Below are 14,122 nucleotides of genomic sequence, written 5' to 3'. Positions count from 1 at the left end.
TAATACCTCATACTGGTAGAGATGTCTTTGGTAGGTTAGACCAGACTCCCAGCATGCTCTGCCAGTGATGATGGGGGAACGATTTATATTACGAAGATCACGCTTCCTGTCTGTAAACCCACTAAAGGATAATGCACGGAAATGGCAATAATATAGAACAGAGAACTAGACGTTAATTGTCCATACAACACAACATCACTTCAGTACAACCAACATCACAGAACAATCCAGTCATAAAAAAAACGTTCAGTTCACCAGATTTTATTCAGTCACATACAAAATTCTGAAGCGCCAGAACTTCAGCTACAAAACAGTTTGTCGCAGAAGAGGAAGATGACAAGTACTATACACATCCTGTGGTATCACAATATATTCTCTATAGCAACAAAGACTAGAGGTATACCGGTGTCTGTGTGTTCAGCCCCACCAGCCCCCATTACCAAATGGGCAATTAGTGAGCGCTCTACAAAGTGACCATGTGATCAACTCCCAGCAGATCAGATGTCAGAGGTCATAGAAGGCGTTGCCTATGGGGAGAGGGGTGTGGCCTTGTGTGAAATGGGTGTGGCATGTAGAGTGGGTGTGGCCTAACTAGCCCCAATGTTCCATTTGGAAATGCTATGAAGTATGAATGTGCCTCGCCTCCCACCCAGCCAGAGGATAGAATCATGGTTCACGGTAACTGCCCCAGGTGCTTTAGCCATACTATTGTATTGTACAGTATAATTACATCAGATACAAAGGACATTAATGTATAAACTCCAGTACATAACATCTGGTTAATCATGTAAACTACACACCATGCTTTGCCAGCCAATAGCTGGCATAGTATGCTGGGACTTGTAGTTTCAAAACACCTGGAGAACCACAGGTGTTGTTAATATAATTTATGCACAATTACAAATATAATTTATGCACAATTACAAACACACAACTGGCATTAATACAGTGATATCCTACAGTGCATTATAGACTTATAACTGGTGACAGTGACATTACTGTTTTGGCATCCGATATCAGAAGCAGCATTGAAATTCCTGCGTTAACATTACCTCTTGTTGTAACATGGTTAAACATTCCAGTATAGGACCCACTACACCCTACATAGATTGGGGAACATGGGCGGTCAGGCAGTATAGTGCAAGCAGTAACGTTACACACTTCTCACAGCACCGGTGACGTTTATTATAGAAAACTGTGGAAAGCTGAAGCTACGGCTGTTGTAGATTCATCACATTATCTCGGTAATCAGCCAACCAGCAACGAGAACGGATCCGGCATGCAAGGAATCCGCAGGATCGGCCCAGCAGACACTTAACAAATGCCAGAGCTACAAACGAATGTCAGGTCCTTCAATTAACCTTTCTTAATTAATGAACATATAAGAACCACGTGAACAGAGACTGAGATAAAAAAAAAATCAATGGATGCAGGAACTATAAACACAGGATTACATCCGGAGGAGGAAGAAATATATTAATCATTTTATTAGAAACATCCAGCTCCTCTCCACCCGAGAATCGGCTTAATAGGGTTCCTGTCCGAGTGGAGACACGTTAGTACTGAGTTCTGTACAGGCCCCGGGAAGACAGAATCGTAACTACAGCGTCTCCCTCTACCAGCTGCCGCCGCTCCGCTTAGCTCAGGACAACATGGCGGTCGAACACGGACTTGCGCTGTTCTTGCACCTGTAGCTTCCAGCGCTGCTGGGCGTACTCCACTTTGTTTAATACATTAGCGCGGCTTCGGGAACGTGCCAGAACTTCGTGGGCGTTGGCGAAAGGTTGATGATCCTGAGGGAGAAACACTTAACATGAGCAGGAAAACGCTGGCGAGGTTTCAACGTCAGTAATAATTATAATGATCATTCTGAATAAAGAGACATTAATAGAAAATACATTTGGGAAGCCCCCGGCCGCTCCCCGAGCACCTGGCAGGTGACAGCAGAGTTTGTGTAAACAGGGAGAAAGTTCTGAACGGATCACACCCATCGTTCACATCATTGTATCAGGGTGTCTAATCCGGGCACAGAGCCCAGATCTCTAACTCTAATGAGATCATCTGTAAATCATTACAGGGAAACGGCCGGGTGTTACTTAGATGAAATAACAAGTAATACCATTAATATAGAACACAACTGATGTAAAATATATATATATATATATATATATATATATATATATATATATATATATATATATATATATATATATATATATATATATGTGTCCATACTTAACCTGATCAGTATGCTATCTGCTCATTCTATTACCTGGTGCCGAGCGACGGTGAGTCTCTATCTTGTATCACTTTATAGCAGATCTTCGGACAATGTTTGATTTAAAGATAGTTGTTGGTGAAGGTTCTTACTGTCTTTAGCTGCCTTCCTAACAGCTTCTCTACTGACTCCTACTGGGCAGGAACAGACATGACACTGCACTATCTGTGTCTAATTTCTCTGCATCCCTCTTGCTATCCAGTTATTACACTTATCTTGCAGCTAATTAAACAAAACCACTTTACAACAAGTGCCGAGATTATCACCATGATCCTTCCACGGTCACAGTAAATGTTTATACAACACTCAGCCGCTAAGTTCCAGGTGGACAGATCGGGTTACCTGGTTATTATATTAATCCACAGAGCCTACTAAACCCAGTGTTGCTATCATCACAGTAAACACGTCCACGCTGCTTTGTACACAGGGACTATTGTTTTCGGTGACCGGGGTGGTTGTAACTTGTTTGTATTAACCTATTAAGAGTTCATTAACAGGAAAAAAAGCTAAGCCAAGAGCTACAAGACTAAATTATTACACGGGAGCTGAGATCTCCCTCAGTCTGTAAGAATCAGCTTTTATTATTCACCTGCAAAATTGTCATAGGATAAAATCATAGCTTTATGGGGATAAATGCGATGGGGAAGTGGGGGCTACTAGGCTGTAAGAGGAGACCCTCGGTGATGGTGCAGAACGGTATCTGGTAAGAATACAAAGCAATGTGTCCGTATTATAGGTAGAGACCAACAAAGTATTATATAAAGAGTTTTACTGCGGATTTAATTTAGTTTAGATGATTGATCCGCTTTCGGAAGACATGTAACAATCTGGAAGGGGGCCCCCTGTAGGTGGAGCAGTTACTGTATCACACGGTTACACTTACTCCAACAACATCGTCATCATTCTGTATAAGCTGTGAGTGACCGAACAGACGTCTCTTCAGCATGGGCTCCACCAGCGTCAGATACACCATGTACAGGAGGAGGAGGCCCAGGATGGACAAGTAGATGATGATGGTTACCTGCGGGGACAGAGGACATACAGACTGAAGGTCACATCCGTGGCCCCCTGACCATGGTCAGACCTGAGCTTTCCAGGTGTTCCACAATCACACAACTTCAACGGTAAAGTAACTACAAAACAGCGCAGGTGAATATGTGACCGTGCTCTCAGGAGCTATGTCTGATGCCTCTACACCACCTCTCTGCCTCATCTTCTGTCTCAGTTAGGACAGGATTACAGGGATAAGAAGGTAAACAATGGAACTGTTCTAAATGGTGAGCTCTACGAGCCGACTTACTAGCCCCATCTGAGAAACTAGGTAACATCCTGCAATGAGAAAATATTATATATTCATTCCTTACTGTACAAAGTGAAATAAAAATGATAGGGTTAGATGCATTCGATCACTGGTTGGTACACGTCCTCCAGCGACTTTTAACAAATAAATTTCTTTAGTTTCCTGGTTTCCATTCACGTTTTCACAAAGTCTTAATATCATCCAGTCAGACTTTACTATGTTCATTAACCGTGAAGATGACACAGGTCAGTCCTGTGTTTAATACAATCGTCTCCAGTAGGTAAAGTAGTTACCTGCTGACTGGGCCATATTCTCTTCAGCTTGTGCCTTGTGCACATCTGATCATCTTCTTAGCCTCCTTCTGTCTAACAAAATACATCTCTTTGTCTTCATTATTCTGAGTCTGCTTATATTTCCTAAAGGCCATCCATTTTGCTTTCACAAACTTGCTACTTCTTTTGCAAACCACACTGGCTTCCTTTTCCTTTGGCTTTTTCCTAACCCTTTTGATACAAAGGTCTGTTCCTTTAAGTATTGCACTTTTTAATTTTTCCCACCTCTCCTGCACTCCTTTCAAGTTCCTCCACTCTGCCACATTTTCCCATCTCTACAATGTCAGCCTTCCTAAAATCTAACACCTTTGTTTTTGTGTGGTATGAGTCGACATCTGTCTTTATACTAAACCATACTGCTTGATGATCACTGGATCCTAGATTCTAACCCACATTTACATCAGATATTCTGTCACCATTTGTATTAAGTCTAATATTGCGTCTTTGTGGGTGGGCTCCCTCACCACATGCTCGAGTGATGCTCTCTGCAAGGAGATCAGAATAACCCTTCTTCTAGCGGAACTTGCACAAGACCCCCCCCCAGTTCACATCGGGTAGAAAGGCTTTGATGAAAAACAGAGGAACACCAGAGAGATAAAGCATTTTATTTAATAAAAGTAGCAAGAGGGTGAGGGCAGGTCAATATGTATAAAATTGCCTGAAGGTACACAGACCCTTTAATTCCCTGTGCTGTCACTTATTTAAAGTAAACAAAATAATTTCTGTTCTAGAATTCTGATTCCTCATCAGTGATATATATTCAACTTCACACAGAATGAATAATACTGTGAGGTACAAGCGCTAGTAACCAGGTTATTGTGCAGAAAGGTGCTGTAACCAACAGCAACCAGATTCTAATTGTCAGCATCCGATTGGCTGCTGATTTTAAGTTGCCTGTGCACCAGTTTTCAGAACTGTCCATAAAATCATCATCACCATTTATTTATATAGCGCCACTGATTCCGCAGCGCTGTACAGAGAACTCATTCACATCAGTCCCTGTCCCATTGGGGGAAGGGGAGAGAGGAGGAAACCGGAGCACCCGGAGGAAACCCACGCAAACACGGGGAGAACATACAAACTCCACACAGATAAGGCCATGGTTGGGAATTGAACTCATGACCCCAGCGCTGCAAGGCAGAAGTGCTAACCACTGAGCCACCGTGCTGCCTAAAATAGGCTGTGTGCAGAATAATACAAGCCATAAACTTGCTCTTCCTGGGCATGTGCAGTCATTGCTGGGCCTATAACCCTCCGTATTTATATTATATTTTACTTATGATTGTGCTCAGCACCCGAGGAGATACAGGAGCTATCACTGACCTTGATGGTGACGGAGCTCCTCTCTTCATATTTGCACTCGCAGCGCAGGCAGTACGCCTCGACGTCTGCACCCGGCACTGGCATAGGATTCACCACATGGAGGCAGTCGCTGGACGGGGAGAGAGCAGTCACATGTTACCGTATAGGATCATACATCATCAGTATCCAGGCGTGATCACACTAAATCGTGTGTCATGTGGTATTATTTACATGCCCAGTACAATAAGCGCTGTGAGCCTTTTCCTAGATCTGCTTTGGATTGTAAGCTCTGGGGATCAGTACTCTTCTGTTTCCATATATGTTCCTGCACTCTTATCCTGGCATGCTCAGTTTGGTTCCCTGATTGTACAGCGCAATGGAATAGGTCAGTGCTATAGAAATACTATGGGCAGGGCACTTCCTGTTACACCCAATCTTTGTGGCAAATAATGCCCCATTTATTTATTTTTGTTTGAAATATGACGAATTATTAAAGTAGTTCTGTCATAAAGGGACAGAACAGTATATTATTTATATTAAACATTTCTGCACCAAGAGAACAGTTATTAGTGGTGATATTATGGTCCGTACATTGTGGAGCTGCAGTTGTTATCACTGTAGTTTATTCTCAGCCTCAATGACTTGATACTTGGTCACAATATTATATGGTCAGTAATAACCGATAGTGATGTCTATAATTCTTGTGCTCTCACCTCCCCTCCACGTCTTACAAATCCTCTCTCAGTCATAAACTCTTTATGGTTGTTATTATGTGATTATTTAAATGTTCCTAAACCACGTTTCCATATACGTAAGGTCCATTCAGTGACATAAACCTGAGCCACACACATCGCAGCCACTCACCAGTCCTTCTGTGTCACGTTCCTGATGAATATGTTCCCGGGCTTATCCCTATAGGGAGGGCAGATACACTTACACCGGATGTCCTCAGAGTTCTGAAAAACAGATTGAAAACAATTATTGAAAAAAGATTCTGTTGCAGGGAAGAGATGAGGTTCAGTACTGAGGGCTGATTAGTGACCAGTATAGGTGGGAACTCCTTATCACAGCCAGTATGTAACAGGATGGTGATTGTCATAACCCTCATTAGCAATTACTCTTAGTGCACAGTGCACACCAGCAGTCCTGGTGTCTCAGTGATGGAGGGGACCCTGGGCAAGTGTAAGCCTTGGGGATCAGGGTGTAGTTAAGGATACTCAGTTTTGGGTGGTTATAATTTAATATATTTAGTCACAAGTATATAGGGGGGGGGGCAGCGCTGTGTATATGTGGGGGGGGGGCAGCGCTGTGTATATGAGGAGGGGGGGGCAGCGCTGTGTATATGAGGAGGGGGGGGGGCAGCGCTGTGTATATGAGGAGGGGGGGCAGCGCTGTGTATATGAGGAGGGGGGGCAGCGCTGTGTATATGAGGAGGGGGGGGGCAGCGCTGTGTATATGAGGCGGGGGGCAGCACTGTGTATATGAGGAGGGGGGGGGCAGCGCTGTGTATATGGGGGGGGGGGGGTCTCACCTGGTCCTCCGAGCCCCGCACTGAGACGAGCAGCAGGTAGGTCAGCGCCGTGTATACCGGGAACCACAGACCCCGGAGCGCAGCCATCACCAAAGAATGACGGGATAACACCGAGTCTCCAGTCAGCTGACTGCACAACAACCGACACTGCCCCACTTCCGGGTGATTGCGCTGCTCGTATCCCCTTCCCCCCGGTACCGGAGACACGAACATTAGTTCCGCTCCCGGGACTGTGAGAGTCACCACGTCTGCCCCCTGCTGGTCAGTCCTTGACTCTGCAGGCAGCTCAGGGTCAATGATGGGGAAACTGATGGATTTCAATCCCTGTTACCCCTCTGGGGCATGTGGTAAGATGGGAGATACAGGGTGGTACCCCTCAGGGGGCATTATTATAACCTTTATTTATCATCATCATCATCATCAGGTATTTATATAGCGCCACTAATTCCGCAGCACTGTACAGAGAACTCATATCAGTCCCTGCCCTATTGGAGCTTACAGTCTAAATTCCCCAACATACACACACACAGACTAGGATCAATTGATAGCATCCAATTAACCTACCAGTATGTTTTTGAAGTGTGGGAGGAAACCGGAGCACCTGGAGGACACCCACCTAAACATGGGGAGAACATACAAACTCCACACAGATAAGGCCATGGTCGAGAATCAAACTCATGACCCCAGTGCTGAGAGGCAGAAGTGCCAACCACTTAGCCACCGTTCTGACCACTGAGCCACCATGCTGCCACATGAGGTTTGCAGCGCCTTACAGAGGGCAAACATCAAGACAGTACATGGTATAACAGTACAGATCACAGGAGATGTTGTGGTGTTGTCATCAGTGATAGACAGGTCTGGAGGGGAAGAGACTCTTCATTGAGGGAAGACAATGAGATCAGCTTTGGACATGTTAAGTTTGAGAACGAATAAGGACATCCAGGAGGAGATGGCGGAGAGACAACTGGACCCCCAAGAGAGGAGGAGAGAGGAGGAGAGATGAGGAGATGAAGAGTAGGGTTGGTATAGAGGTGATACTGGAGGCCGAAGGAACCGAGGAGCTCACCCAGGGGAGGTGGTGTACAGAGGGGAAAGCAGAGGATCAATGACAGAACCCTGTGGATGGATGGATGAGGGGAGGAGGAACCAGAGGTAGACACAGAGAAGGAGCAGTTGGATGAGGTAGGAGGTGAACCCCAAAATGTGTGTTAGAAAGGCCAATGGTGTAAAGGCTATGGAGTGGGAGAGGGGGATCCTCAGTGAGAGAGGTCGAGAGAGGTCCAGGAGGATAAGTAGAGTGAAGTGGCCCCTGGATTTGCCCGTTGTCAGGGAGCACTTTCAGGCCCAGGTGGTGCAGTTCACAGTTTATAATTTGTTGGCCAAAATAATGACCATTAATCCTGCAGGGCAGAAACTTCCCAACCCTGATTTGCACAAACCAGTCCCTCTATTCTGGAGCCTGGTCCTCACAAGCACCGCCCCTTTGGGAGGGATGCGATAGTGTTTCCTGCTGGTCCCTACAGTTGGAAGCATTTTTAGCTACACGACAGGGCCCAAATGTGACCATGGAAATTGGGAGATATAAAATACTGAGTGCACCCACCAACCTGGTGAGCAAAATCCCACCCAAATCACATATCAGCTACACTGAGTCTGCCTCAGGCCCCGACTACACCAGCAGTTGGTGAGGACGTTATCAATATTTATTTCTCAGTTATTTATAAAACATTATTAATGTTTGTTCTCCAGTAAATTAAATAGGCTCCATTTTATTTTTCAGCTGTTTCTGTTCCAGCTGCATTAAGACCACAACGTCTGTGACGGAGAGACAATAACCGGATCAGAGCCATTATCTGCCGCTATAATACATCACTACGGTCATCTCAGCCTCATCCAACGGATCAGCCTCCAAGCTCCAACCTGGAGTTCATTTAACTCTGTGATGACCGCAGCCCCTGCAGGTTACTGCAGATCGTTATAGTACATGAAGCGGCCGTGACACAGACGACAGAGGAGTCATTATATGGAGGTGTAAGAGGCGCTGAGAACTCCGCACAGTTATCCTCAGCCGCGATCTCGCACATCGCGCAGTCACCACTGGCTGCTGCTATTGATTTGGTGGCCGCTCAGGGCCGGTGGGGGGTGCAGCTGTCATGGCCTAGTTTGCAGGGTTACCATGGTGACCATCGCTCCCCATTTTCTTCTCGCTGCCTCATTACAGTGACAGCAGCAACAAAGCTGGGACTTCATTTCATCCGCTCTTGTTTGTGTGCTTTGTCCAAAAGAGAAGCCTAATTAGATTGTGCTTCTGCATGTGGAGGGGGGGCAGGTGGCACTGAAGGGTTAATAAGAGATCTTAGAATGACATAGGACAGTACCCTCCTTATATACAGTACACAGCGCTGTACCCTCCTTATATACAGTATAAAGCGCTGTACCCTCCTTATATACAGTACACAGCGCTGTACCCTCCTTATATACAGTATAAAGCGCTGTACCCTCCTTATATACAGTATAAAGCCCTGTACCCTCCTTATATACAGTATAAAGCGCTGTACCCTCCTTATATACAGTATAAAGCCCTGTACCCTCCTTATATACAGTATAAAGCGCTGTACCCTCCTTATATACAGTATAAAGCGCTGTACCCTCCTTATATACAGTATAAAGCACTGTACCCTCCTTATATACCTTATACAGTGCAGGAAACGAGTTAGAGGGAATATATAGACTTAATTTTTTGGGTATATTTTTACATTCCTGTTCTTTCAAACCCAATAAACATATTATTTTTCACACAAAATGTAATTCTCTGACCTATGCAATAAGGATTCTTCAGACAAGGTATTATATAAAATAAAATCAGCTTTCGTCTGCAATGGATCAGAACCACTAGTGGCCAAAAAAGCATAAAACTTATTTGAAGGTTTAACAGGGCGGTGGTGGGTGGTTGGTGCACCCAGAGAGAGATGGGAGGACTCATGTTTTCTACGCAAGCACCTGTAATCGTTCTCTGTCTGCGAAACATCTACTTCCATCTCCGTTTTTAATTAATAGTATTGTACATAAAATATCTTTACTGACTCAAATATGAAGAATAATAATTGCAATGATTCCTTTTTACTGGGCAGTGATAGGCAGAAGGTATATAAATAATATATACACCGATCACCCACAACATTAACACCACTGACAAGTGAAGTGAATAACACTGATTATCTGGTTACAACGGCACCTGTCATGGGGTGGGATATATTAGGCAGCAACTGCACAGTCAGTTCTTAAAGTTGATGTTTTAGAAGCAGGAAAAATGGACAAGTGTAAGGATCTGAGCGACTGCGACAAGGGCCAAACTGTGATGACTGGGTCAGAGCATCTCCAAAATGGACGGTCTTGTGGGGTGTTCCCGATATGCAGTGGTTAGCACCTACCAAAAGTGGTCCAAGGAAGGACAACCGGTGAACCAGTGACAGGATCATGGGCGTCCAAGGCTCATTGATGCACTGGGAAGTGAAGGCGCTATAGCCCGTCTGGTCCAATCACACAGAAGAGCTACTGTAGCACAAATTGCTGAACAAGTGAATCTGGCTATGATAGAGAGGTGTCAGAACCCACAGTGCATCGCAGCTTACTGTGTATGGGGCTGTGTAGCTGCAGACCGGTCAGACTGCCCATGATGACCTCTGACCACCGCCGAAAGCGCCTACAATGGGCATGTGAGCACCAGAACCGGACAATGGAGCAATGGAAGAAGGTGGTCTAGTCTGATGAATCACATTTACATCATGTGGACGGGCGGGTGTGTGTGTGTCGTCTACCTGGAGAAGAGATGGCACCAGGATGCACTATGGGAAGAAGGCAGCCGGCGGAGGCAGTGTGATGCTCTGAGCAATGTTCTGCAGGGAAATCTGGGGTCCTGGCATTCATGTGGATGTTACTGTGACACGTACCACCTACCTGAACATTGTCACAGACCGAGTACACCCCTTCATGGTAGCGGTATTCCCTGATGGCAGTGGCCTCTTTCAGCAGGATAATGCACCCTGCCACACTGCAAACATTGTTCAGGAATGGTTTGAGGAACATGACAAAGAGCTCAAGGCCTCCAAATATCCCAGATCTCAATCCAAGCGAGCATCTGTGGGATGTGCTGGAAAAAAAATCCGAGCCATGGAGGCCCCAACTCGCAACTTACAGAGGATCTGCTGCTAACGTCTTGGTGCCAGATACACAGGACACCTTCAGAGGTCTTGTGGAGTCCATGCCTCAACGGGTCAGAGCTGTTTTGGTAGCACAAGGAGGACCTATACAATATTAGGCAAGTGGTTTCAATGTTGTGGCTGATCGGTGTATATATGTAGAATTTGTGTACTATAGAAGAATTTTAAAAAGTACAAAATGGCGAGACTGCAGTGCGATACCAGCTGTAGACACGCTATTTACATAGAAGCACATAGATTACCACCAAGACATACGGGTTTGTGGAGTTAGATTATGGCGTTTGCGTAACAACAGAGTAGTGATGAAATGAGATTACATTTTTTGGAGCGAGATCATTGAAATGAGCTGAAAGGGTGTGTAGAGCATACTTGGCCTCCGGGAGATCCCAGCAGGAGGTTGGAGCGGAGCTCTGGAATCGCATAATGTTTGGTCCACCCTCCGCAATGCAATAACGCAAATGCGTCAGTTTATCGTGGAACCGGGCCAAAGTAACGCAGTTCCCAGAGAATCTTGTCATGGGGACTCCAAATCCTGCTCACTTCACTAGGAAGTGGCAGATGCGGGAGAGTGTCTTACTCTCCCGGGAGTCCTGGACACCTACCCAGAATTCGGGAGTCTCCCGGACATTCCAGGAGAGTGGACAAGTATGGTATAGAGGGAGGCAGGAACATTTCCACTCCAGCAAAGGATCTGTGGCACCTCCATGTTGGAGAGACGTATTTCCTGTCGCACTCTGAGTGACATCATGAAAGCGACACGTTACAGGACAGTTATGAGGTCCCCTGGCCAGGCTGTGCCGATTTAAATCAACTTGATTTTAATCACAATTTAAATTGTGATTTAAATCACAATTTTTTTAAAAAAAATCATTGATTTAAATCACCATTAAAAAATTCCAGGGTTTTAACAAGCTTTGTAATTGGCATAATGTGCAGTATGGACCATAGTCCTCTGAGCTTTCAGTAGCTGCTCTACTAATACAAGGTCTGTATCTATGGCTGTTACTTGCTGACCTCATTTAATTATGACTCATGTGATACAAAGAGACGCAGACAACAGACAAGACGGATGAAAGAAGTAAAAGTAACTTATCACTGTTACAAATTGCAACAGCCGTCGCCGGCAGAAAGAAAGGTTCTGTTTGGGTTTATTTTACTGAAGAGAAAACTGAATCAGGAAAAGAAGTAGAAGATGAAGGTAAGAAGTAGAACTAGTCCAACATGGCGAACAGCATCAGTCAGTGACACCGTAGGTAAGTGAGTATATTAAAAATACAGTATTTTAAAAGAACTTTGTATTATTGTTTTTACTTGGTTTATTTGTTTACTTGAATTTTTTTTAAAAAAACTGCCCAAAAATAAAAAAAAGTCTGATTAAGTCGTCGGCCGATACAAACAGTATTTTATGAGAAAATTTTAAACTTTCTTTATATTGATTACGGGGGGTCATAAAGTCCTCCTTCGTGCCCTTCTCAGAGCTGAAGCGTGTTCCTTAAAGTGTATTAAACACAGGACTGTAATACACACTGCTGTCTATGTAGTTATTCAATAAGAATTAGTGCCATCACTATGGTATCCGGTGCAGCCATCTTGAGACCTCATCCGATGCTCCTGAGCAGGGTACTGGGGGGGGGGGAGGGGGGCAGTGGACCGAGGATCAGCACCATCCACTCATCAGTTGCCCCAACCAAGCTGGATTATGTACAGTGGGAAAATGGGGGCAGGTGACGGCTCAGATCACTAGCTTCCCATTGGTCCTTGTGGCTACATTCTCGTAGACCAGTGGTCAGGGAACGGGTAAATTACCCCAAATGGGTAAAAATGAAATTCCTGGGGGTAATGCTGCCGATTCACATGCTGTCAGTTGGATTGTAGACCCCTTTATATGTGAAATTGCTGTTGTACCAGAAGAGCCTCAGGGGTTGGCAGAGACACTTCTTGAGCTCCGATGTAATAATGAAGCACGTATTACATTTGAAAACAAAGCAGATCTGTCAATTTTTGGATGTCAACAGCTGCAAAGGCATCAAAATTGCCCATGAGGAGGCAGTCAAAAAGTTGCTGCCTTTTGCAACAACCTACCTTTGTGAACAAAGATTTTCCACTCTAAGGAACATGAAAACAAAGCAGAGAAATCGATTGGACGCTGAAGACTGTATCCAAATTACTCCGACATCAAAATACCCCAATATTGATGCTCTCGTATCGAAAATGAAGCAACATCATTTCTCCAAAACCTGAAGTTTTGAAGTTGAAGCTTTCAAAGAAATTTTGAAAAAGAATCAATAAAGTTTTGAATTCCAATAATTAATAATATATGATATCCTTCCTTTCAAATCAAGGGGGTAACATCAGCGTATCTAAATATATTTGGGGGTAAAGGTAAAAAAGTTCCCTGACCCCTGTCGTAGACCATGCTGGTCTACGCTCCTGGAATATCTGGGGTGAGGACATGATGTCACTAGACCCTAGGGAGCCGATAGTCTGCAGCGCATGGATTGTGTAATTACAGTTACGGAGATCTGACGCGGGAGCCGTTGAAAGCTCCGCCCTCTGCCCCTTTTAAATGGATCATTTCAGCGGTTTACGTTTTCTCTTTTCCCTCGCGGCTCAATAAACTTGTGAATGAAAGAAGTCAGTAAATTGAGATGTAGCTGCTGTTTGTCAGATCTCTGGCCGTCTCTTATTATTTCATGAACATCACGCAGAGGACTTAATGCGGTTCTCGAAATGTACCCCACGCTTCGGTTTACTGATGTCTGCGTAGAGCCTGCACGCTGGGCCGCACAGTGGGATTTCCTGGTTACCTGGGATGTGATATATGTGTGGGATAAATCTGACTTTTATCAGTTCCCTTCTGTAAAGGCCACAATCTGCTGTTTTTTCTGCCTGTTTAATTAGCTGGGGCTGCGCAGGACGAAGCAGCTGGTCTTAAATATCAGCACAGTGTGTGGACCAGCGCTGGACAATTTATCACTGATAAACCAGAGGGACCCCGGGAGGATTCACTTCAGGAAGCAATTAATGGGGCTCAGGAAACGGCACGTTCTCAAATGACATCAGAGATATTTTTCAGGAGGCATTGGCTCTGCGTTCAGTCTGCATTAAGAAATATTTTCAAAACATTTATTTGTCTTTATTTATTACTTTGGCGCTATT

At 44.7% G+C, this 14,122-nt stretch overlaps 1 protein-coding gene across 1 annotated transcript; it reads right to left on the bottom strand.

Annotated features, from left to right (window-relative positions):
• Positions 1 to 245: 245 nt before the first annotated feature.
• Positions 246 to 6,971, bottom strand: TMEM9B (TMEM9 domain family member B). The gene is made up of 5 exons (XM_075188523.1): positions 6,744 to 6,971; positions 6,077 to 6,168; positions 5,234 to 5,342; positions 3,162 to 3,299; positions 246 to 1,793 (listed from the first exon to the last, which is right to left on the bottom strand). The coding sequence occupies exons 1-5, from the start codon at positions 6,954 to 6,956 to the stop codon at positions 1,638 to 1,640; spliced, it is 708 nt and encodes a 235-aa protein (XP_075044624.1). The 5' UTR covers positions 6,957 to 6,971; the 3' UTR covers positions 246 to 1,637.
• Positions 6,972 to 14,122: the final 7,151 nt, after the last annotated feature.

The sequence above is a fragment of the Mixophyes fleayi genome, chromosome 10 (assembly GCF_038048845.1).
Source record: "Mixophyes fleayi isolate aMixFle1 chromosome 10, aMixFle1.hap1, whole genome shotgun sequence".
Classification (NCBI taxonomy): Eukaryota; Metazoa; Chordata; class Amphibia; order Anura; family Limnodynastidae; genus Mixophyes; species Mixophyes fleayi.
This window is presented reverse-complemented; position numbering and strand designations above follow the sequence as displayed.